The 26458-nt window shown below is 34.0% G+C and overlaps 1 protein-coding gene and 1 pseudogene across 3 annotated transcripts; one reads left to right on the top strand and one right to left on the bottom strand.

The window, feature by feature from the left end:
* Positions 1-573: 573 nt before the first annotated feature.
* Positions 574-8927, bottom strand: LOC110599948 (annotated as a pseudogene).
* A 1048-nt stretch (positions 8928-9975) lies between these two features.
* On the top strand, positions 9976-25698 carry LOC110619342 (potassium channel SKOR). 3 transcript variants are annotated; one of them, XM_021762733.2, is made up of 13 exons: positions 9976-10474; positions 13076-13300; positions 14336-14399; positions 14861-15200; positions 20604-20899; positions 21147-21227; positions 21996-22094; positions 22611-22832; positions 23016-23204; positions 23884-23959; positions 24036-24330; positions 24713-24831; positions 25244-25698. In XM_021762733.2, the coding sequence occupies exons 1-13, from the start codon at positions 10236-10238 to the stop codon at positions 25483-25485; spliced, it is 2487 nt and encodes an 828-aa protein (XP_021618425.1). In that variant the 5' UTR covers positions 9976-10235; the 3' UTR covers positions 25486-25698. The 3 variants fall into 3 exon arrangements, with proteins under 3 accessions (XP_021618425.1, XP_043813568.1, XP_043813573.1); XM_043957633.1 differs by lacking the exon at positions 22611-22832; XM_043957638.1 differs by lacking the exon at positions 24713-24831 and having other exon boundaries at positions 25244-25374.
* The last annotated feature ends 760 nt before the right edge of the window (positions 25699-26458 follow it).

Below are 26458 nucleotides of genomic sequence, written 5' to 3' on the forward strand. Positions count from 1 at the left end.
TAAAAAATATATTATAAATTTAAATATATTATTTACTAAATAAAAATATAATTAAAAACACGTATTTCAAGTTTAAATATATTATTTCTTACTTTATAATTAGAAAATTAAATATGTATTAATTATTTTAAAAATATAGTTAATTTTAAATTTAAAATTTTTTTAATTATAAATTAATATATTATCTTAAAAAGTTATATAAAATTAAAAACTCACATACTAATTATAAAAGAAAATTTAAAAGTTATATACAAAACATAATAATAAAGATAATAAATTATTTTTATTATATATATATTAATTAATAATATTATTAAATATAAAAATAAAAGTAAAATATATTCAATGAGCCACTTGATATAAATATACATAGATGTACCATTAATATAGATATATAAAATAAATTTAATTATGTCACTTGTAAATATCTCCATAATTTATTTTAAACTCCAACTTTATATATATATATATATATATAAATATAGATATAGATATGCTCCTTAATTTTTTTATTTTTTTTTTGAAATGGTATATGCTCCTTCATTTGAAAGTAAATTAATCACGAAACGTATATATACATAAAAAAAATAAAAAGGGTGCTCCTTTCATCACATGAAAAATTTCACAAGTGCCCGTGCCCTAATAATTCATAATTACAGAACAGATAAACCACGGAACATTGTTTTATTTCATTTCTTCTCCCTGGGTAAATATTTCTCCACAGCTACACGAACTTCAACCTTCTTATTGCGGAACTTGTTCAACTGAAGAAGATTCTGCTCCATAATCCAGCATTTTCTTAAACCTCAGCAAAATATCGGAACGAATGAGCCGGTCCCAAGTTTTGCACATTGTAAATGGATTACGCTCACACAGTTGTAGGAATGTTAGAGTAAAAACAACAGAACCTAAAATAACCTTATTGGATTGTACTTCCTGAAGTTTGGCACACGGCCAAAAGGGCCTTGCATGGTTCAATGAAGATTTAAGGAAAACACAATCTCGCAAGTATATTAAAAAGATCAAAATCCAGCACTCATTTCTTTAACAGCAGCGCACTGCATTGTGCCATTATCTTTGACGCCCTAGTAATGGAATCAGTCATGTAAAAATTATCTATGGCAGCCTTGAATGGACTCGAACTTATACTCTGAGTGCACTCTGGCTTCAACGAGGGACCAAATGTAGCTGGTTCTCTCTCATCCGTGCTCAAGAGATTTGGTGCCACATTTCTGATCCGGGATCGGACGGCCCCAATTGTATCATAGGGCAGACGTACCCCTGCAACCTCGGAGAGAGCGCGTATTATCTTCCAGTCATCCCTAGCATCACCAACTGTTGGAACTGCAGGCAAAGTCTGTTGCGCACACCCTTCTGTGTTTTCATAAGTTCCTTCCTTTTCTGTGAATGCTGCTGCTGGTAAAATGACATTAGCATGATATACTCCATGATCCCCATGGTGCCCCTGATAAACCACGAAGGCATCCTTTGACAGTTTGTCCAAGTTCACATCATCAGCACCCATCAAATACACAAACTTGGCAGACTCTATACTATTGCTAGATTCTGGTACAAGTCCAAGGTCAAGGGCAGCAGCTTGGGCAGCATTGAGAAGCAATACATTCAACCCATTCCAATCAGATCTCACAACGTTCCCCTTCTTAGCAATGGCCTCGACAATAGAAAAAATTGCATCCTTGTCTGGTCTCTCAAAGATTCCAGCACCAACAATGATTGCTGGGTTTTTGGCATTTAAGATTGTTGAGAAAAAGGGATGGCGGCCCTCAGCTATTTCAACAAGAGTTTCAGGGCCCGTGCCAAGATGCTTGGAATCATAGTTAAAATCAGTGGGAGGGCCAATATAACCAACCTTAGCATTGATTGCACGAACTGTCTTGCGGATTCTGGCATTTACCATTGCAGCTTCTACCCTTGGCTGGTAATTCATCAGAAATAATCAGATCATGCAATCAGTAATCGGCTTCAAATGTATCCATGCGTTGTAAGAAAATAATGAATAACTACTCAACCACCATTCCTCTATTGCACTTTTTCTTCTCAAGCAGAAGACACCAAAAACATGCCTCATACAAACAGCAAAACCATTCCTAATTGAGAGCTAAAAATATGAAAAGAGAAGGCAACTATAACCCAATTTTTGGTTAAAAATAAATAGTAAATATTATAATGTATTACCTGAGTACCAACCAAAAGGAAAACATCCACCTTCTCAAGCCCACTAATGCCAGTATTCATGATATACCCAGATCGTAAATCAGCATTAGGGCTTGGACCATTTCCTTCACACCACACATTATTTGAACCCATTTTGTTTAAGAAATCTTTCAGTACCATCATGGATTCAGCATCACACAGCTTACCAACAACTCCAACAATTTCCTCTGGTTTAACTTGATGCATAACCTCTGCAACAACAGCTAAGGCATCACGCCAACTTACAGCCTTGAAGCGGCCATCAGCTCCACGAATCATAGGATCATTTAGCCTCTGCCTCTTCAAACCATCATAAAAGAACCTAGTCTTATCTGATATCCATTCTTCATTGATGTCCTGAAATAGGTCAATCAAGGAGGAACAGATGAACTAGTAGTAGAGATGCTTAATGGAAAAAAAATGACATCATACATTTATTTTGATTTATCATCTTATTAATCCATTATAATCCTGACAGAACAGGAAAACTAAATTCTTTCATATTTAATAGATAGGCAGAATATAACAAATATTGAATAGTACTTCTAATGGATATGCACTTAATTATTGGAACCAAAAGATCCACATCCAAAAAACTTCACTGCCTCAAAAGCAACACATTCAGTGGTTTAACTGAAATTCATAAAAACAACAATTTCCACGGCATCTCTCTTCTCTTTGAAGAGCAAAACCAATAGTAGATAAATGGATACCACCATGTCATATTAATTTAACTGAGCATATCTTGCCAACTCCAAAAATAAGATACATCCAAATTAAGTATACTAATGCATAATAGTTTTATTAAACAACACAATAAAATTTAGAAATAAGTCTAATTAAGCCCCTGTACTTTTGTTCAAGGACCAAATAAGCCCAATTCAGTCCTGACTTAATAAAATATTATTTTTGAATAATAAAATTTCATTTTTGTAATTTTAAAAATTCACTACTACTACTACTATATATTTTTAAAATTTTTTATGTTAATTAAAATACTAGATTTTTGATATTTCAAAATACAAAAAAGAATAACTTATTAGTAAAAAATAATATTATATTAGATCATGACTTATTTGGCCCTAAAGATAAAGTTTAGGGATTTATTCAGCCAAAAAAATTGATTTGGGCTTATTTGTCCTTGAACAAAAGTATAGGGTTTAATTGGACTTATTTCCAATAAAATTTTGTCAATGGCCTTTTGTTGGTCAAGAGTGACAAGACACAAGAATTTGATAGAAGACTAAAATTTAATCTTTTATCCAAAAATATGACATTAAAAACCAGTGTATATTTTATTGCCTAAACCTTACACCTATATGATAAGTCATTTTTATTTATTTATATAAGATTTACTATTTAGTCTCTGAATATTGCCATTATTAATAAGTCAGTCCCTACATTTTCAAAAATCTATTAAAATGTCATTATATTTTCTCTCTGTCAACCAAATAGACCTTCCGTCTATTTTTGCCATTAAAAATATAGTAAAAGACCAAATTATCTCCTCTTCTTCTAAAAAGGAGGAGGAGGAAGATGGACTATTTTGTTGACGAAGAGAAATTATCCAAAAATATGACATTAAAAACCAGTGTATATTTTATTGCCTAAACCTTACACCTATATAATAAGTCATTTTTATTTATTTATATAGAGATTTACTATTTAGTGCCTGAATATTACCATTATTAATAAGTCAGTCCCTACATTTTTAAAAATATATTAAAACGTCTTTATATTTTCTCTCTATCAACAAAATAGACATTCCGTCTGTTGCTGCCATTAAAAATATAGTAAAAAACCAAATTATCTCTTCTCTTCCTCCTAAAAAAGAGAAGGAAGAGGGACTATTTTGCTGACGGAGAGAAATTATAAGGATGTTTTAATAAATCTGAGAAAAGATAAAGATATTTTAATAAATTTCTGAAAATGCAGAGACTGACTTGTTAATAATCGCAATACCTAAGAACTAAATAAGGGATTTTATTTGAGGTCAAAATTAGGTTTTAAAATTTTTCTCTCATTCTTCATATATTTTTAATAGAAAAGAGGACGGAAGGACTATTTCATTGACGAAGAGAAAAGATAAGGACGTTTTAATAGATTTCTAAAAATGCAGGGACTGACTTGTTAATAATGGCAATACCCAGAAACTAAATAGTAAATCTCCCTTATTTATATTTGTAATGTACATATTTTACAATATTTTTTAATGAGAATATATTTTATAATATAATACTCTAAAAACAGGCTCCTAAAAATATTTATTACATTATTGAATATAGAGCTAATTAATTAGCCAACAAAAATTTTTCACCTAACAATAATTAAATTTTATTCCTTTTTCAAGATGTATAAATTTACAATATTAATACTACAAAAAAGGCTCCTAAAAATATTTACTAGACCATTGAATAGGCGGCGGGGAGGGGGGGGGGGGGAGTGCGAACCAGGATGCAAAGCGTGTTCCAGATTGTGGTCAGTGGGGTGGGGGGTATACTAATTGAATCAAGATGTAGAATGCTATTTCAGCAAACAAGGATGCATACAAAAACGTTTTGGAATGCGGCACAATACTTTATAAGACTTGCACCCTAGATCGTGTTTGTAAAGGAAGGGGGAAGCAAATTAGGTAAATGTAACTACTGACTGATACTATCTAAGAAATAACGAAAATGATATGAAGTGCAAGCTCACTCAGATGTACCTCATTTAATCGTGGAAGGATGCGCATGACCTCTGGACCTCTACTATCAATCCGAATGTTGGATCCAACTGCATCGGTAACATCGATGCTCTCTGTCCCTTTCAACTCCCAGTTACGGGCTTTAAATGCAAAAGGTTTTGAGGTAAGGGCTCCAACAGGACAGATATCTATCACATTTCCAGAAAGTTCACTTCACAAAAGCTTTTCAACATAAGTCCCAATTTCTTCTCCACTGCCACGACCTAACATTCCAAGATCCTGGACCCCAGCAATTTCTGTTGCAAACCTGACGCACCTGTTGGACAGAAAAAAAAACAATCACGTTGTCTTAGAAGCTTCTTCAGTGTGCTCACCACTCAAATCCAAAGTCCATATTTTGTATTACTCTGTACTAAAGAATGCTATTGACATGTTTCTTTAGATATATCCAGTTATCAACCTTGAGTTTTCACATAGAAAAATCCATAGAATAAGTACCACCCAAACTTTCATTCTCTCAAGAAATGCAAATAAGTTGTTAGCATTATAATTGAGCAAAAGAAATCAAAGACAATGCCAAACTCTGCCAAGCTTACAATATAAAGGTGCAGGCAATTGCATCATACCAATCAAAGGTTGGTTGATGTACAATATAATATAGCGTGTCACCCAGTTTAACCACACAATGAGACCCAAGCAAAAGCAATCAGCCTCAAAATCTAATGCCCAATGAATTAACAAATAAGAAATACGAGTAAATTTGTTTGTCAGAAGATACAAGTCTGAAACAAAACTGATCAAATTCCCAATACAGAAAATAAATAATTTCCAACAAATCAAACCTACACTAAGAGAAGTCAGGTATCATTTTATTCAAGACTTATAACAACAAATACAGCAAGAGAAGCAAAAGAACGAAAAAGAAAGGGGGAAAATTAAAGTTCAAAATATTGTTTAAAAAATTAAATTCGCAGGAAGTCAAGAACATCTGAAAATTGAACTAGCTTTCTGCAGATTCTTTAATAAGCAAACTACATAAATTTAGAGATGAAAACATAAAAATAATATAACTGATGATGAACTCGGCAACATAAAGCTAAATCACCACCACATAAGGAATAAAAGGTAATTAAAAGGAAAAGTCTTCAATAATTCTATGTTGTGAATCCAAAACAAGGCTTTATCAGAAAGGAAAAGCAAACTCAAACACAACACACACACACACAAAAAAGAACCTCCAAAATACTCCTACTTGGAAAGAAAGCCAATAATTGAAATATTTCCACAAGTTACCTTATCAATAAAGGAGCAAATAATGGTTGTTTTCTTCTAAATTTCCACATTCAAAGAACATCAGAAAAAGCAGAAATAATCCACTAGACATACCCATGCAAGCAAAAGGAAAGGAATAAATCCTCCACATAAATTATGCATATTGGTCAATAAGTAAAGTATGTACATAAAAACAGGGATGAAACATCCATCAGCTTCTCATAATTGTGAAGAGGCACCAGTTTTAAGGGCCCTCCAATCCGGCTTATTTTTGCTTAATTGAGTTCTTCCATTTTCAGGCCTTCAGGGGACATGCTAAAGGGTGGCATAATAAAACAATTCTAAAGGTGCATAAAAAGATTTAGGGGTTGCAATAGCACATAGATTTAGTAGTAACTTGAAGAAAGGAAAAAAACACAAGTCTGCAATAATTTCACCAAAAAAAAAAAGCTCATGATACTATAGAAAGTATAAGAAATATATTACATTCAGACCTTGTACACTGAATACAACGAGTCATTACTGTCTTCACCAAAGGACCAAGATTCTTATCAACCACAGATCGTTTCATTTCCGTGAATCGGCCACGATCAGATCCAAATGCCATAGACTGATCTTGAAGATCACACTCTCCACCTTGATCACAAATGGGACAATCCAAAGGGTGATTCATGAGCAAAAACTCCATCACTCCTTCTCGTGCCTTCTTTGCCACAGGTGTATCAGTCTTAATCTTCATTCCTAAAATATCAACCCTTTAATAAATTGAGCCTAATTAAAAAATAAAATATAAACAAAAATACTTGATTAGCTATATAGTATATTATAGAATTCAACCTGATAGAAATTAACAATTATGAGCCATCAACTTTTTGTTACGGTAACAATCAAACAGAAATATATATATATATATATATATAGTGCTATAGTAATCATCCGGAAACCCTAAACCAAAAACATAAATGTGATAATCAAACAAAACCAAATGACTAAGAAACAGGCAAAGCCTAGAATTCAAACAAATCACTGAAGTATTGGAAGTAAAAAGCATGAATAATCCAAACGCTTCTGTTAAATTTGGGCTAAGTCTAACTCACCCGAAAAGTTAGTGGATTAAGTCTAACTCACTCCAAAAGCTAACTCAAAGGGAGGAGTAGCTAAAGCCTTTATAAGGGGCACATTACGTCTATCTAAAATCGACGTGGATTCAACACACTCTCCTCGCGTCCAAGACTACATTAGAGAGCGTGACGTGTTCATGGGAGGCCCAACATGGGTGGGAGACTCTGATACCATGTTAAATTTGAATAGAGACTAACTCACCCCAAAAGCTAAATAGGAGAGGAGTGCCTAAGGCCTTCCATCCCAAAACGATGTGTGACTCCTTTACACCAGGACAACATTGGAACATGATATATTTATGTGCAACCCAACATCAATAGGAGGCTCTGATCCATATTAAATTTGGATCAGGCCTAACTAACTCTAGAAGCTAGCTCGCTTGAGAGGAGGAGTGCCTAAGCGTGACATTATAGCGTAACACATCTACAGTAGGCCCAACATCGATGGAAGCTGGAAGCTCTGAGACATGTAAACCCTATGGCCTTTATAACGTGGGATGTGGGATTCAACAGCTTCTATAATGATAACAAAATATAATCAGCTAGAAAATAGAACAAATGCAAAGTGAGAAAAACAAATACATGAAAAGAAACCTCTGCAACAACTAAATAATGACAAATTCACAATTTCAAGAATGAAATCAAACCAGGAACAGAAAACTGTTGATTATGAGTAAGAAAAGTTTACACCGAAGAGAAATTATTCAATACATCAAATAATTCATAGGAAACCAAAATCCCGATGCAGCACATATTACAACGGGAATTGGCATGATCAGAGCCCTTGTGTATCTCCAAAATATACGAAAATATAAGACATTAAGAGAATGATATTAAATCACTGCGAAAATGCATGAAGATAAATCTGATAGAAAAAATAGCACAACAAACAAAACCTAAAATAATACAAAACTTACTCAAAATCATCAAGACAAATAACGGTATCAGCCATTGTATCAAACCATCAAATATAAATCTGGAGAATTATGATAACAGCCAAATTCGTCATACAGTAAGAAACTAACAGTAAAGCCGACATTGAAGCATAAAGACAGAACCCTAACCAGGAAGAGCAGGCATTGCGCAAGACGCCACAGGCTTGGGGGACTTCTCGACCTCAACCAGGCACATACGACAATTGCCAGCTATAGAGAGTCGGCCATGGTAGCAAAAACGAGGAATGTCGACACCGGCTATTTCACAGGCTTGCAAAACAGTCATCCCCTTGGGGATTTTGACAGGGTAGCCATCGACAAAGACCTCGATCGCGTCCTCAGGATTCGGGAAGTAAACCCGGGCACCAGCAACTGGGGTTCGAGGAGGAAGATCAGCAGTGGGTTCAGGAGCGGCAGCGGCGGCGGACGCTTCAGGGGATTGAAGCTCGGGCTTGGTGACGATGGAGCGAATGAAGTTTCTAGGGGTAGTGCGGGGTCTGAGGACCCTGGAAGCTAATAACCCTAGCCCCATGAGGGAGTATATTGCAGATAGAAGATTGAAGAGATCTCTGTTGAGACTTGAGAGGGTCTACAGAGAAGAGCTTGAGCTTGAGCCTTTGAGCTCCGAGAGCGGAGAAGAGACGAGAAATGAAATGCAGGCGTGTGTCCGCATTACTCCCACAATGATGGGGCTGTTACGGGTCGGCCTTGACCCGTCCGGTTTTACTTGAAGCCTAATGCGCTGTTTTCTCATCACATTACATTATACTTACTACATCCATGTCATAGAAATAGACTTGCTTTACTTTTTAATCAACTCCAAACTATATGTTCCTTTCATTTTTGAAATGATAATTTATTTATTTATTTTCTAATTCATCTCATTACATATTTATTATAAAAGTAAAACTTTTAGTTATAAAAATAATTTAGTAATAGAGTAATATGAGATAAAATGTTGTTTTAAAAAATAATATAAAAAATATTATTTTAACTATATTAATAATATTTTATTAATTAATGTGAAAATAACAATAACTTTATTTTTGTGGTATGAAGTATTATTTTTATTGGATATATTTAATATAATCATAATTTTATATATCTAAAGTATTTCATCAACATTTATATTAAAATTATAAGTATAAAATTAATTTTAAATACAAAATATTTAAATTTAAACATAAATATTTAATTTATTAATTATTTAATTTAATTTATATTAAAGTTGAATTTATAGTAGTTGCGACTTTTTCTCCAATAATATTAGAATAATTATTAACCGTTTTATTAAAATATATATATGTTTGTGATTTAATACTTTGTATGAATGTAAAGTACTTATTTAAAGAACTCAAATTTAAATTTAAGTTCTCATACCGTTTATTTTTTATTTTTAGAAAGATTTTTTAATAAAGTTATCAATATACATATAATGATATTGGAATTATTAATTTTAAAAAATATTTACATGATCAACCATTCAGATTCCTTTACATAGTTATGAGAGCTTCAAAATTTATTTACTTATTAGATATTAAATCGAGGCATATACAGCCATAGAAAAGGTTTTCCTTTTCTTTTTTTTTTCGAAAAAGAAATCATTAGATTTCAAATAGAAAAGGTTTTCCTGTTCAGTTCATAATTTATTTATTTACTTGCTTTTTGAAAAAATCATTAGAGTGGCTCGCAAACTAATAAATCGAGACGCCCAAAGGCAATAAGCAAATAACCATATCAATCATCATCAACATCTCTGGCACCCAAATCTCTCTTTTCCCATTTTTTCTCGTGAGGAAAAAATGAGTCATGCCAAAACATGTGCTCTCCTCTCTCTTTCCCGTAAAGTGCATATCTTATGGTTACCATCGCATCCTTCTTTCTCTTCTCAGTTTTGATGTGATCGGTTCGGATTCCCTGGAACCCTCTCGTTACTGCAACACTTTAATGTATTATCTATATATAATATAAGTAACCGGCATTGCGCATTGGAGCTAATGAAATAATATGGGGGGCGATAGAGAGAGGGATATCAGGAACAGGAAGAAGGAGGATGAACAGAAGGAGAGCGAGTATGAGATTGAGGATGTGAGTGATGCAATAGACTCGTATCGAGGAAGCGGATTCAATCATATAGAAAATGAGTTAGGGCTTGAGGCAGGGGCTCGCCGGAAGTTCAGTCGTGATTCGGTTATCAATGGTATTCGTTACGTCTCCAGAGGTCTTTTTATCCATCCTGAAAGCAGGTAATTAATCTTCTATTTTAAATTTTTATAATTAGAAGAGATTAAACTATTATATTTAGTTTTTTTAGAAATTATTTTTGGTGGACGAATCTTATATTTTGATGAGGTTCACCGAATCCGTGTTTCCCGCCTTATGATTACAAGTGGCGAAGTTTTACTGGTTTGAGTATTAAAGTCACTACTAGGACTTTCTAAAAATCTAACGGTTAACAATTGTCCAGTTGTTTGACCGTACTCTCGTGTGTGCATGAGCTCGCCAAAGAAAATTACTATTTAGTACTTTTGTAATGGCAAAATTAATTAGTTAATTCTATTTCAAAAATATAATAAACAGTTCATGCAATTTTAAAAATTCAACTAAAAAATTCATTCTATTAAATTTTAATATTATTACCATCAGTCTTTACTCTGAGATTAACCTTAATAGTAATAAAACTTAATGAAACCATTATTTTAGTTGAATTTTTAAAATAATAGAAACTATTTAGTTATTTTTTAAAATATAAGAACAACTAATTAATTTTTCTATATTATATAAATTAAATAATCAATTTTCCCAAAGAATATATAGTGTCCAGATCAGTTTATTAATTTTTTAATCCTTATAAAAGAGCATCATAAACATGTAAATAGCTCTGTTATATATATATATTCAATATTAAGAAAATAATGCATAATATTACAAAATAGATAAATTTCTTAAAATATTATTTAAGCTTCATTTTACACTATTTTTAAATGGTAATGAAATTTTCTATACAATTATCGGAAACTCATTTACTTGGCATAATAGATGAATAATAACTTGAAATTAATGGATACGTTATATTAGAAAATATGAAAGCACTGCTCACAAATCGGGAGAAGATAATTACCTAACAAATTCAGCTACTTATAGAAGGAAAAATAACTCAATAATGTCAGACATAATAAAAATGGAAAACAAAAGATAAAAGGAAATCAGATCAGATTTCCCCTTAAATGGAATCAGATTGAAATAGTGAACTTCAATTCAATTTAAATGGAAATAAAATTGATTTCACTTTAAAAGTGTGGATTTTTTTTTGCTTCTCGTCGTTATTTTTTTAATTGAAGTATGGATTGTTTTTTTACTAATTGTTATCTCGGCTTCTCATGCTTATTTTTCTAATTGGAATTAGATAGCATCTAAATATAGGATAAAACTCATCTTACAAGTGTCTAATATATAATTTAATTTTTAATTAATTATATTTTATTTTTAGAAAAATACTTTTATTTTTTAATAAATAAATATAACATGCTTGACCATTAATGAAAAACTAAATTCTCATTATAAAATAACAAAAAGAAAATAGTTCGAAGCGAAAGACTGAATGTATAAATAGACCTTTTTTTTCAACTAATTTAGAGAAATTTATGCATATTGAGCTTATATATACACAATCACTTATGTTATTTTATAATTATAATGCAACTAGACAAATTCAAGGCAAAGAAACAGCGAGAGCTGAATAAATATTATAAAATTTAAGTTAATAGTTTAGTAGTTATATGCATAATTTTAAAACTTCCACCCTTTTAAAATTTTTGATATTTTCAGATAAATATGATTAAATTTATTTAGTTGTGGTTTATGGAGATTGAGTTTTTTTCCTTTTTTCTGCGAAGTTATTAACTTATTATTTGCATTGAAAATGTTCGGAGGGTGTTAGGCAACTAGGCACAGCCATATGCTCATGTTTCATTTGATTGCTATTCCACCTCAGTTCGGTGCCCACCTTTCTTTTCCTTATTTCTAGATCCACCACCAAAATTGTATTGGCTCGAATCAACATGTCGGGAATTGTGTGCCTCAATGTAATAGCATAATTAAAATTGATTCACCTTGACTAATCTAAGTTATTTGATAATTTGAGCTAATTATTTATATGTAACACTCTTAACTCATATATCACCGATGCAGGATGTGCTACACAACATTAATCTCTTTCCTTTTATGCATACATTTTTTTTCCTATTTTTTATTTTAGGAAGGGTCAACATTTTTTTTCCTATTTTTTATTTTAGGAAGGGTTTGAAGGATGACAAGAACTCCTACTTGCAGTTTCTAATTGAAGTTGGATTGACCTTAATTGCTTATAAGTGGCACACCTAATAAAACATGTATGAAAATAGACGATCTTAACTATAAATCTTAAATTGTATGACGATATATGAGGTTTTAGGTCATGAAATAGATGTGATCCCTTCTCATTCATTACAGTTGTTTTGGAGGAGTTAAGGATTAAGCCATCAAGGAAATAATTGCATACGTACCAATCAAGAGTTATGGTAAAAATTGCTTGAGAGAGACCTCAACTCTTCTTACGTGTCCAAATTCTTTGGTAGTAAATAAAATAATCTTCCTTCATTTTGTAAAATATGTCTCAGCCTAATGACGAGCTTTTATATGTTACTGAATTGACAGTGAGGGTGTTTATTACCTGTTGGAAACAATCTCGTCTTTCAAGTTTCTAAAGCATAGATTCGAGTTATGCCTTGTTACTATTAGATTGGTTTGAATTTTGAGTTCCTCCTTGTTATTAGCTGGTGCTAGTTACTCCTTCACAAATGATGCAGATGGTATAGGGCATGGACGAAGTTCATATTGATATGGGCTATCTACTCATCCTTCTTTACACCACTGGAGTTTGGTTTCTTCAGGGGATTACCTGAGAACCTCTCCATACTGGATATCGTTGGACAGATTGCGTTTCTTTTTGATATAATTCTACAGTTCTTCATTGCTTACAGAGACAGCCAGACGTATTGTATGGTCTATAAGCGCACTCCTATTGCTCTTCGGTAAAATTTGTTTTTCCTCCACGGCTCCATTGTCCTTTTATGCATTACAAAATTTTCTTTTGTCCTTATGTTAAATTTATAACCTTATATGATTGATTTAGTTTCATGCATAACTCAGTGTATATTTTTAATTGTATGTCATGAACCACGAGCGTGAGAGAAAGGGACTCTGCGTCTAATGCATTTAAATTGGTACACATTTTTATATGGCCAGAGAAACTATTCAAGGACATTAGTGCATGCTTCCTCTCTCTTACAATCAAATGGGTTCCACGTCATCTAATAATTGATCATGTATATAGTCGGTTTTACACATCTTTACATGGAGTAATCCAAACATCTATATATATATATATATATATGCGTGTATATACAAATGTACACGCGTTCCAAAATTATTAGTTACGAACTTAGGACTGATTCATTAATATGGATTCCACATGCCTTATATGTGGTGAGTTGAGTATGGCAGCATAAACTAGTCTAAGCGTCCAACTAATATTCATTCTATACAATTCTATATGTTTAAGGTTTTTACACGGTAATTAAAGAGCAATTAAATCACTAAACTTTCAATAAAATATTATTTAATTTTTCTAAATTACTTTACCTCACATAATTATTCAAATCTTAATGATTCTCTCTTTATTATTCTATCGCTAAGAAATGAAAAAATAAGTTTTAAGAAATTACAAAAAGTGTTGTGCTCAGTAGAGACTAGAGATAAGGGTAGAATTGAAAAAAAAAATAATACTCTTTAATTTATTAAAACAATAAATAATTTTGGATAAAATTACTTTTGAAAAGTGGCTGATAAAAGTAAAAGATAGAAAGAGTTTTTTTTTTTAATCCTTTTATTGTTTCCATCCATTCTTGTTTTCTAGTGGAGTGTTTTTCTGAAGTTCATGAAAGTTAAGCGTAAACAGAGCATAAATTCGAGTTGTCAATGGATTGCACAATTGATGTCTTTAGGACTACGTCTACAATTGTTGTATACGAGGTCAACTATCCACTGATATTCTTCTCTTGTTGAAGGTACTTGAAATCACACTTTTTCATTGATTTACTTGGTTGCCTGCCTTGGGACATTATCTACAAGGTATTCATTTATTTTTCTGGTAATTTTGACAACTATTATTACATTTTTTCTCTCCAAAGTTTAGGGAGGCTTCATTACCATTGCCCATGGGTATTTGTTTCCTAAATTTATTTATTTCTAGTAAGCATCTCTAAATATTTTTTATTATTACCTAAATCAGTCACTTGACCGGACATCACAATTGTGCTTTGTTTTGTGGTTTAGGATTTGTTCATATGGTTCCAAATATTCTTATTAATTATCCTTTTTGCTGATAATCCCTTCGGGAAGGATCAAAGGCAAATGAACTTAAATTTCAGTCTTTTTTTCGTAATATATCATCAATATTTGAGGTGTTATAGAGGACATGCTTCCCACATTTGACCGTTTCAATGCTCTAGATCACAATGGATTATTTTAGAACTGCACCAAGGCTCATCCTTGCATCTTGAATATCTGAATTTTTAAATGTTTCGATACAGGCTTGCGGACGTAAAGAAGAAGTGAGGTACCTTTTATGGATTAGGCTAAGTCGGGTGCGCAAAGTAACTGATTTTTTTCAAAAGATGGAGAAAGATATACGAATCAACTACCTTTTTACAAGAATTATAAAACTTACTGCTGTAGAACTTTACTGTACACACACGGCAGCCTGCACTTTTTACTATTTGGCTACCACTCTGCCATCCTCTGAAGAGGGTTATACATGGATTGGAAGCTTAAAGATGGGTGACTATAGTTATTCACACTTCAGGGAGATTGATATCTGGAAGCGATATGTCACATCCTTATATTTTGCTGTTGTTACTATGGCCACTGTAGGTAAGCCACCTTTTGGTTGCTATATGGTACTTAACCTGTAAAAGTATTCTTTCTGATATGTGTTTCCCTTATTAATCTCACAAGAGCATAGTTGGACTTCAAAAAATTGCAAAATGGTTAGAAGTGTCCAAAATTGTATTATTTACTAGCCTAATTGGAAAACTAATTAACAGGATTGTGATACAGAGAAATTCATGCTAGATCTACAGGAACAGAAGGATATCATAAACATAGTTTGCAATTAGAACTTTACTTGTTTGCGTGAATTTCTTTACTGTCTAGCAAGGGCTGAATTTGAACTGCAGCAGTTACTTCTGGAAGAAAATTTCTATTCTAGTACTGGTCAAGGCATCAGACTTCTTTGTTGTTGTAGAAATATAATATTTGTTATATTTCACAATAGAGATTACAACCTATTTATACATGAGTGACGGTATCTAAACAGGAAGAAAAATCAAGTCTATGATTATACAATCCCTAAGATTAAGCAACTGACCCACCTATCAATATTTACTTCCTATATTATCATATTTACTTTCTATAACTTATAACACTCCCCCTCAAGTTGGATCATAAATGTTAATCATGCCCAACTTGTTACATATATAATCAACTCGAGTCTCATTTAGAGTTTTAGTGAAAATATCTCCTAATTGTTCTCCAGTTCGGATATGCCCTGTTGATATTATCTTTTGTTGGACCTTTTCACGAACAAAATGACAATCAATCTCGATGTGTTTAGTCCTCTCGTGAAATACTGGATTGGAGACAATGTGGATAGCTACTTGATTATCATACCACAACTTAGCAGGCACCGAAATTGTGAACCCAACTTCTTCCAACAGTTGACGTACCCACAAGATTTCACAAACGGCTTGTGTCATGGCTCGATATTCAGATTCAGCACTAGAACGGGAGACCACATTTTGCTTCTTACTTTTCCATAAGACCAAGTTACCTCCCACAAAAGCACAATACCCAATAGTTGACCTCCTATCAACTTTCGAGCCTACCCAATCAGCATCAAAAAAACATTCAATATTTGAGTGCCCATGGTTACCATAGAATAGGCCTCGCCCTGGGGCACCTTTAAGGTAACAAAGAATCTGTCCCAGAGCATCCCACTGGGCAACAGTAGGAGAAGACATAAACTGACTTACCACACTCACTGAATATGCAATATTAGGACGAGTCACCGTTAAATAATTCAGCTTGCCAACTAATCTTCTATACCTTCCAGGATCTGCAAATGGCTCACTGTCTTCTGTGGTAAGTTGAAGGTTAGGGGTCATTGGGACACTACAAGGCTTAGCACCCAATTTTTCTGTTTCTGCCAACAAATCAAGAACATATTTTCTTTGAGATAAGAAGATGCCTTTCTTACACCGTATAACTTCGATTCCCAAGAAATATTTCAAGTAACCCAAATCATTTGTATAAAACTGTGTTTTAAGAAATTCTTTTAGAGATGTGATGCCAACAATGTCACTTCCTGTAATAACGATATCATCCACATATACTACAAGCAGAATTACTCCACTATCAGAATTTCTATAAAACACTGAGTGATCACACTTACTTGTCTTCATTCCAAACTGTTGGACCACCTCACTAAACCCGCCAAACCATGCCCGAGGACTCTGTTTCAAGCCATAAAGGGATTTTCGAAGTCTACAAACCTTATATGACTCCCCCTGAGCACAAAACCAGGTGGTTGCTCAATATAAACCTCCTCCTGAAAATCACCATAAAGAAAAGCATTTTTAATATACAGTTGATGCAAAGGCCAATCATGAGTAGCCGCCAAGGAAATAAGCAATCGAACAGATGCGAGCTTGGCAACTGGGGAGAATGTATCAGAATAGTCAACTCCATAAATTTGTACATAACCTTTGGCCACTAAACGGGCCTTGAGGTGAGCAATAGATCCATCAAGGTTTACTTTCACTGCAAACACCCATTTGCACCCAATAGCCCGCTTTCCTGGGGGCAAGGACATCAACTCCCAAGTACCGTTAGTGTCAAGGGCCATCATTTCCTCTTCCATTGTAGCACGCCAACTAGGATGGGACAAAGCCTCAATAACAATTTTGGGAATTGAAATAGAATCTAAAGCAGTGACAAAACAACAAGAAGAGGAGGATAATTGATCATAAGAGACACAAGATGAAATAGGATAAGTGCAAGTACGTTTACCTTTGCGAAAAGCAATGGGCAAATCCAAATCAGACAGTGAAGGATCAGTGGGAGCAGGATCGGTCGACGAAGAAGCGGGTAGCGGAATAGAGTCAGAGTCCTCTAAGCGTCTGGAATACACATGAAAGATGGGAGGGCAACCTGGCACATGAGCGAAAGGTGTAGGAGTAGTCTGAGGAGACAGAGAGCAAACAATGTCTAACAAGAGGTCATCTTCCTCCTCCTGGGTGTTATAAACAGATGATGGCGGAAAAAACAGAGCAGACTCAAAGAATGTTACATCCGCAGACACAAGATACCGATTCAGATCAGGAGAAAAACAACGATACCCTTTCTGACGTCGAGAGTAGCCAAGGAAGACACATTTGAGTGATTTGGGATCTAATTTAGTAACCTGTGGACGAACATTACGAACAAAACAAGTACAACCAAATATACGTGGCTCAATAGGAAACAAAGATTTAGTGGGAAACAAAATGTTATAAGGGATATCACCATGAAGGATGGAGGAAGGCATGCGATTGATCAAAAAACAAGCAGTGGATACAGCATTAGCCCAAAACATTTAGGTACCTTCATTTGGAATAAGAGAGCTCTGGCTACTTCAAGAAGATGTCGATTTTTTCTTTTATCAACTCCATTTTGTGAAGGAGTGGCAATACAAAAGGACTGATGAAGAATCCATTTTTGTAGCAAATAAAATTGAAATTCCCCAGAGAGATACTCTTTAGCATTATCACTTTGCAATATACGGATGGAAGTATTGAATTGGGTTTAGATTTCAGCATAAAATGCACAAAAAATAGAAAATAATTCTGAACGACTCTTCATTAAAAATAACCAAGTAGTACGAGAGAAATCATCAACAAAAGTAACAAAATACTTTCTGAATGGACTAACTCAAAGGGGGACGAACCCCGTTTATTGACTCGAGACAGTGTAGGTAAACGATGATGTTTGGCAAATTGACAAAACTCACAATCTAGAATAGACAAAGAATGAAACTGTAGATATAACTTCTTCAAAGCCGAGAGAGAATGATGCCCCAAACGACAATGAACATCAAAAGGTATTAAACGCGTGGAGCATACCAGAGATTGAGGAGATCGAGGTAGTTGCTGATAGGGGCGAGCATTCGGTCGGTTCGGTTCAAAACCGAACCGAACCGAATAAATCGAAAACCGAAATTTTAGTGTTTATGAAAACCGAACCGATTTTGGTCAGAAACCAAATCGAACCGAACCGGTCTGATTCGGTTCGGTTCGGTTTCGATTTTTAATAATTTTTTTATTTTTTACACTTTATTTTTAATATTTTAAAATTTAATTAAAATATTTTAATCTTAATATGATTTAATTTCTCTATATTATTGAAAAAACATATTATTATCACTAATCGGTTCGGTTCGGTTTTTTCTGTTTTTTTCTGATCAAAATCGAACCGAACAGAAATAATCAAAATTTCTAAAATTAAAAACCGAACCGAACCGAAATGTATAAAAAACCGAACTAAAATTTTAAATCGGTTCGGTTCGGTCGGTTTTTTCGGTTTGAACCGAATACTGCTCACCCCTAGTTGCTGATCCAAGACGTAAAGACCCTCTGACTCACTCCCTCTACCAATAATCTGCTTCGTCGAAAGATCCTGAAAAACACAATGATCAGGAAAGAATGAGACACAACAATTCAATGCACGAGTGAGTTTACTCACGGAAAGCAAATTAAATGCGAACTTAGGGAGATATAACACAGAGAATACAAAAAGATAAGGGGTTAAGTTGACATGACCAGAACTCATGATAGAAGATTTAGTGCCATCAGCAAGAGTAACATAAGAAGGCGATGTATGAGACTCAAGATTAGACAAAAGGGTAGAATTACCTAACATATGATCAGTAGCACCAGAATCAATAACCCATTTGGAGGATGAAGATACAAGACATGCAGTAGAGTTACCTGACTCGGCAATTGCAGTGATAGAGGAGGAATTAGAGGATTTTAGAGATGCCTAGTATTGGATGAATTGTGCATACTCATCAGCAGATATCAAAATTCCCTGATTGGAAGATCCATTCAATTTGTGTTCCGTGATTTTAGTCATCATAGGAATCACATCAGTTACGGTGGTGGTTTTAACTTTAGCCATGAGGACAACCAACCCAAAACGATAGCAACAAAAGAAACACAGAATCAGAAAACAGTACCCGGCGTGAACAGTACCGATGAATAGTACCACGTGAACAGTGCCGATGAACAGTACCCGAATATGAATAGTACCTAAAACACCTCCACCCAATACCTGAACGGCAAACAAACCTCAGATCTAACAAGGAAATAATGTGGCAACTCTGGCGATAGTGAGATCCAAATGTTACCCTTTATGGGTAATCCAAATGAACAGAGCCCTAAGTCTCTAAAAAATTTTAAAACTTGACAAAAGAAAAAATTAAATCTCTACGAGAATGCCTTTGATACCATGTAGAAATATAATATTTGTTATATTTCACAATAGAGATTACAACCTATTTATACAAGAGAGACGGTATCTAAACATGAAGGAAAATCAAACCTATGATTATACAATCTCTAAGATTAAGCAACTGACCTATCTATCAATATCTACTTCCTATATTATCATATTTACTTTCTATAACTTATAACAGTTGTCACACCTGCTAAAAATCTAAGGAGTGGGAATTTATAAATTGAGCAAAGATTCAAACATGATATATAATAACTTAGCTCAGAATCATCAAATGGTTTATCATTTTGGGTCAGTGGAAAAAGGTAGGAAGTTATTAGGCCAGTTGGAGTTGTGCTGCTATATTTGTTATCTGTTGAAATGTGAGAGTCTAGTTTACATTAGAAGTTCTTCTATGCCTGAATATAGAAGATACTTGAAGGTGCATTGAATTTGTAGGTAGAACCAATGAAATTGAAATCGTTTCTCTGGTGGCTAGTTTGTGAATCCGTAGATTTATATAGATCGAGCAGGGGCTTTGTTGACGCAAATAACAATGAAGCTTTCTTTTCTGAAAATGATAGTGATTTTGTAAGCTTCATTTAAACTAGTTAACATTGACCACATTTTTGTCTCAAAAAAGAAAAATTTGTAGCAGTTTTACTTTCATTCGAAGAATCTTTCTGATTGCACATTTTATTTGTTGGAGTCTTTTGAATGCTAATGAGTGCTATCTTTCTGCCACAGGATATGGAGATATACATGCTGTCAACCTGAGGGAAATGATATTTGTAATGGTATACGTGTCCTTTGATATGGTTCTGGGTGCTTATCTGATTGGCAATATGACAGCGCTAATTGTAAAAGGATCAAAGACAGAAAAGTTCAGGGATAAAATGAAAGATCTTATCAATTATATGAACAAAAATAGACTTGGAAAGGACATCCGTAACCAGATCAAAGGCCATTTTCGCTTACAGTATGAGAGTAGCTACACTGAAGCTTCTGTTCTTCAGGATATTCCTATCTCTATTCGTGCAAAGGTAAATACACCACATAAAGGTGATTCTGTTTTTCAAATTGCTCTAATTATGATGTATAAGAATTCAAAATCTGCTCTAATGTGTATAAACACAGAGCTAATAGTAAGTCACCAATACGTGTCTATAAGTAGTACTTATCATGATTTTAACATATATGATATTTTTGGATTAATTGATTGTATACATGTGGGTGAGACTTATCATATAGGAAATTTAGGCTTATCATTATGTATTGCCTCTTTTGCAGATTTCCCAAACTTTATACATGCCATATATCGAAAATGTTCCACTGTTCAAAGGATGCTCTGGAGAATTTATCAATCAGATTGTAAGTCACTTGCTCATTCATTGTGCCATCACGTTTGACAGATTATAGATAAGTAACATCAAATTAAAGATCCAATGTGTAGGAATTATGGAAAAAGTGAAGCTCTATTACTTCATCTGGTTTAAATCCACTGTGGGTTTCATTGGCAATGCATAATGCCATTACAAGCTAGGGTAATGCCATCACAATAAACCCAAATTGTAAATTTGTAATGACTATTGGGGTTTTTTGTACTTAATAATATAAATAAGGATAGCCTTGAAAAAAAATAAACTTATTTAATTATTTTTTTAAATGACAATTGAAGTGATACAATATCTTTTTTGAATATCACATGAAATAGAGATGGAGTAGTCATAGTGAATGGTTCTTGGTTCATAAAGTAGGTCCCAATCAAAGTTATGTTGCCTGGGTTAAGCGAAAATTGACCATTCTTGTCTGTCAAATGAGACAGCCTCTGATAAGTCCAAAGTCACCTGTTATCCTCTTGTGTCAATTCACGTCTTTATGAATCTTCCTCTTTCTCTATTACTGCTTTCTACTTGTAAGTTGTGACAAGTCACTTTTTATGTACTGGTGCGTTCCTAGGCCTACCTCGTTCATATGCAAACCATTGTTAATCAATCCCACTCTGTCATCAAATTGTACAACTTCTAGCTTTTTCTGGATAGTTTGTTCTGTGTTCTATGCTTTCTTGCATGGCTGGGTATCCATTGGGGCATCCTAATCCCCTTTACACATATATTCATTTTCTTTTTATTGGTGCAGGTCATTAGGCTCCATGAGGAGTTTTTTCTCCCAGGAGAAGTCATCATGGAGCACGGAAACGTTGTAGATCAACTTTATTTCGTCTGCCATGGCGTGCTGGTACGATTCCATTTGCTATTCTCATGTTGCCCCATTATCTAATAAAATTGATGGAATGTATCTAATAAAATTGATGGAATGTCTATATTCTCCAGAAATTTGTGGTACACTGCTTCTGTATCCCGTTACTCCTTGTGGATAATATTATGTTAAAAAGCTAAAATAATGATATCTTCGCAAGAATTCTGCTTGGCATTGAATTATCACACATATGCACACATTTTCCTATGGATGTAATTATTAAAATTTTCAGCAGTTAATTGCCATTTTTCAAGATGGTGCTTTGGTAGAATGTATTTCCAATGTATGCTGGTGAGGAGAATTTTATACTTGTGCAATTTTACATCTTATAGTGCGTTTGTCATCAGATATCCCTTGAAACAATTTGTGACAAGTTAAACTCCACGGTTTCTGGTTATACGAAATTGTTTCATTTCTGAGCAGTTCCTGTCGAGAATAGATATTAGTTTCTTCAGTATAGGGATTTATGTAGCCATTTCCCCCTTCTGGGTGCAGGAGGTAGTTGGAAGTGGGGGAGATGGATCAGAAGAGACTGTCTCGCTTCTACAACCTAACAGCTCATTTGGAGAAATATCGATTCTCTGCAACATTCCTCAGCCGTATACCATTCGTGTTTGTGAATTAAGCCGGCTTCTACGGCTTGACAAACAATCTTTCTCAAATATACTTGAGATATACTTTTATGATGGACGTAAAATCTTGAACAACATTTTAGAGGTATCTAACCTGTAATTATGTACAATTATTTGGTGAAAATTATTTTCCCTTTTTATTCTTTTTTTCTCTTCAACCATCATGTCAGAATATTGTACATGGGCCAATCTACAATTTTTTCAAAAAGAAAAAAAAGTTTAGATGTATACTTGACAAATTATATGCTAAACTAGAAATATCTGACAGGGAAAAGAAAGCAGCCTTCGAGACAAGCAACTAGAATCAGACATTGCATTTCACATTGGAAAGCAAGAAGCTGAACTTGCTTTGAGGGTGAATAGCGCAGCTTATCATGGAGATCTTTATGAGCTAAAGAGTTTTGTCCGAGCAGGAGCTGATCCCAACAGAACAGATTATGATGGGAGATCACCCTTGGTATGATGTACTGGTGAATTATACACATTTATACATCTATACGTCCATATTAATCTATGTCCATCTCGTAGCTTGTGCATTTTCCTTTTCCCTGTGATGTCACTTTGTCTTTGAAAATATATCTAATTAACTAGGAAACTCATTTAACATGCTTCTGTTAATATGTATCGTTGCTCTTGATATGATGAAGAGTTAAACAGCAGATATCGTCTTCACGCTCTTTGATTGGATGGAACCATAGTGCTCTTCCTTTACCCTAAAATAATACCATGTCTGGCAGGGATTATTGGACATGTTTATGACTCCTTGACAGTAATGTTTTAAATTAGTGGAAATCTATAAAATTTTGGAAAATAAGCAGCCTAACAACCCAACGGACTATTTTCCAAGTAAACATATATTTTTAAGGACTGGACTTCAATTATAGTGCTGTGACCGTATAACCACCGTTTCAAGCCCAGAACATACAGGCTGAACCTGGTCTTGATGTCATTGATCAAGTTAGCATTAGAAAACCCTGCAATACTGTCTTTTACTTATAACTTATTTTTTATTTGCCTTATCTTCTTTTGCATCCATCCTGGTTCCTCCATTGATGAGGAAATTCATATTCTCCAAAAGGTAAAGGAAGAGAAATAATTGCTTAAATCTATCTAAAATTAGCATTCGTTTTGATCAGCATCTTGCAGCATCAAGAGGTTACGAAGACATCACACTTTTCCTTATTCAAGAAAGAGTTGATATTAACATCAAAGGTAATGCTCTTCTCCTTGGCAGTTTTGTTTCAGTAACGTATTGACCATGTTGTAATGATAAACTGTGTTGGGGTAGATAAATTTGGAAATACGCCCTTACTAGAAGCCGTCAAGTATGGACATGATCAGGTTGCTTCTTTACTTGTTAAAGAAGGGGCTGACTTAAGCGTGGATGATGCTGGTAGTTTCCTTTGTTTGATTGTTTCAAAGGGGGATTCTGATCTTCTCAAAAGGATTTTATCCAATGGAATTGATCCAAACTCCAAGGATTATGATCACCGAACCCCACTTCATGTAGCAGCCTCAGAAGGAATCTATATTATGGCAAAGTTGCTGTTAGAAGCTGGAGCCAGTGTTTTCTCAAAAGACAGGTAGATTTTCAGTAATTTTAATTGTTATATGGAAAAAGCAGTATTATTTTTGCCCATTTACTTGGTTCTTCTTTCAGATCAATAAATATGAACCCTAACTAGAAATGAATGAGGCCAGTTTTTATTATTTTAGGATGTGAATGAAGCCAAGAAATTGGGCTCAAATATTATTAGTGGGTCTTTTTTAGTAGCTGAATAAACAAATTTGACTTAAGCTGGGTCTTTACTTTGCAGTTTAATGCAAAAACAATTGATATACTAAAATGATGTTTGAGCAGAACCATCGTTAAACAATTTCACTTGAATTATCAAAATCTCTTCCCAATTAATGGTTAGACTATTCTGATAACCAAACTGTTTCATTGCTGTATCAACTCTTCAGATGGGGGAAAACTCCTCTTGATGAAGGCCGGATGTCTGGAAACAAGAATTTGATCAAACTATTGGAAGATGCAAAATCTGCTCAACTATCAGAATTCTCTTGTAACTCTGAAATTACAGGTATTGCCATGATTCTTACTGGATTCATCTCACTGGCGGAAACTGAAATTTTCCTGATACTATAACCAGAAAGTTAAAAGAGTTCTCAAATTACTTGGTTTGCTTGGGGGATATATTTGGCTGAAAGATATAAAGAAATTGAAATCGAGTTAAAAATCATTGTGCTTTTCTATATGCAAATTGTTTCATTTAGGGGAAGAAGGGTGTTCAGTGGTGGTTATATTATCATCCCTATGTTACTAGACTAGAAGCATGAATAGGAATAAGTGATTTGCTGAATACAATTTTTTTTCTTATAAAATGTTACTGGAATAGAACTTTTCATGCTAAGATGGATAAGATTATTCTACAACCTTGTTTCTAATGGTTCATAGACACCTTGCAATAACACAATTTCTACTGCCAACTACAGATAAAATACACAGAAGGAAGTGCACTATATTCCCTTTCCATCCATGGGGTCCCAAAGAACATAAAAGACCTGGGATAGTGTTATGGGTTCCAGAGACCATGGAAGAACTAATAAAGACAGCAGCAGAGCAGCTTCAGCTTCCATATGATTCTTGTATACTAACAGAAGATGCAGGTAAAATTCTTGATACAAACATGATTGATGATGGTGGGAAGTTGTATTTAGTCAGCGAAACTCGATGATTAAGGATTTTCATGTTGTTGTATGGTATTTTGGCTTGGTTTTTTGTATCCAAATTCCATATAAATCAGCTTCTCTGCATATACAAAGCTATGTCATTGTTTAATACTGAGGCATTGTAAATGCAGCAGTTTTCAAAGCCATGCTCCGAAGTCCGAAGCAAGTTTTGTATTATTAGTTTGGATCAATCCTAAGTAACCATCATGTATGCTCTCATCCATCACTCTCTCTCTCTCTCTCTTCCAAACTCAATAAGTGATGATAATTTTACGTGAATATCACAGATTCCTACTAAAACTTTATTTCAACTATCCTACCTTATCAGCTATGAAATAGCAGGAATTTGATCTAAATTTATTGTAAGGATTAGTCAGTAGTTAATATGATCAAAACCCATCTACAGACTTTGAAATATCTACAAGAAACAAGAAACTATATAATAACATAGCAGCACCATGCATGATTAGTAGCAGAAATTCGTAATCAAGCTCCACGGATACACTGGATTTGTTGGAAATGCTTCTGGGCTCCTCTGTTATTAGCTGCTGCTCCATCATTTTCCTCATCATCCTCCACCATTATAGTTGCAGAACTTGACGTTGACTCGTAAGAAAAGAACAAATGAAGTAGAGTTCCCATCACACAACCCAGTATGGGAAGAGAGGAACACATCACCATGGCCTGTCTCATATTCATCATGTAATTAGATTGATTTGGATTATGGCAGATGAAAGAAAATCGCTTGAAAATGTGATCAAAGATAATGGTAGAATAATGCGTTGCGTGGTTATCAAGTCCAAGAATGAAGCAACGAGTTTCCAAAAGGTCAAGCGCACGAGAACTGAAACTGACAAACTGATAATGACCCCATTGAACAAATTATTAGCATCTCCTTTTGCCTCGTGTAGGTGATGGGAAATTTCTAAGAATCAAGACGTGGTCATTTCCCATTTGTTGCTCTTGAACTTTTTTTTT

This window comes from Manihot esculenta, chromosome 1 (genome assembly GCF_001659605.2).
Source record: "Manihot esculenta cultivar AM560-2 chromosome 1, M.esculenta_v8, whole genome shotgun sequence".
Taxonomy (NCBI): domain Eukaryota; kingdom Viridiplantae; phylum Streptophyta; class Magnoliopsida; order Malpighiales; family Euphorbiaceae; genus Manihot; species Manihot esculenta.

Excerpts from the sequence above, each read along its gene's own strand:
- LOC110619342 (XM_021762733.2), top strand. The coding sequence starts at position 10,236 with ATGGGGGGCGATAGAGAGAGGGATATCAGGAACAGGAAGAAGGAGGAT. Across the intron at positions 22,095-22,610 it reads TCGTCTGCCATGGCGTGCTG|GAGGTAGTTGGAAGTGGGGG; the intron begins GTACGATTCCAT and ends TTCTGGGTGCAG. Across the intron at positions 23,960-24,035 it reads AGTTGATATTAACATCAAAG|ATAAATTTGGAAATACGCCC; the intron begins GTAATGCTCTTC and ends GTGTTGGGGTAG.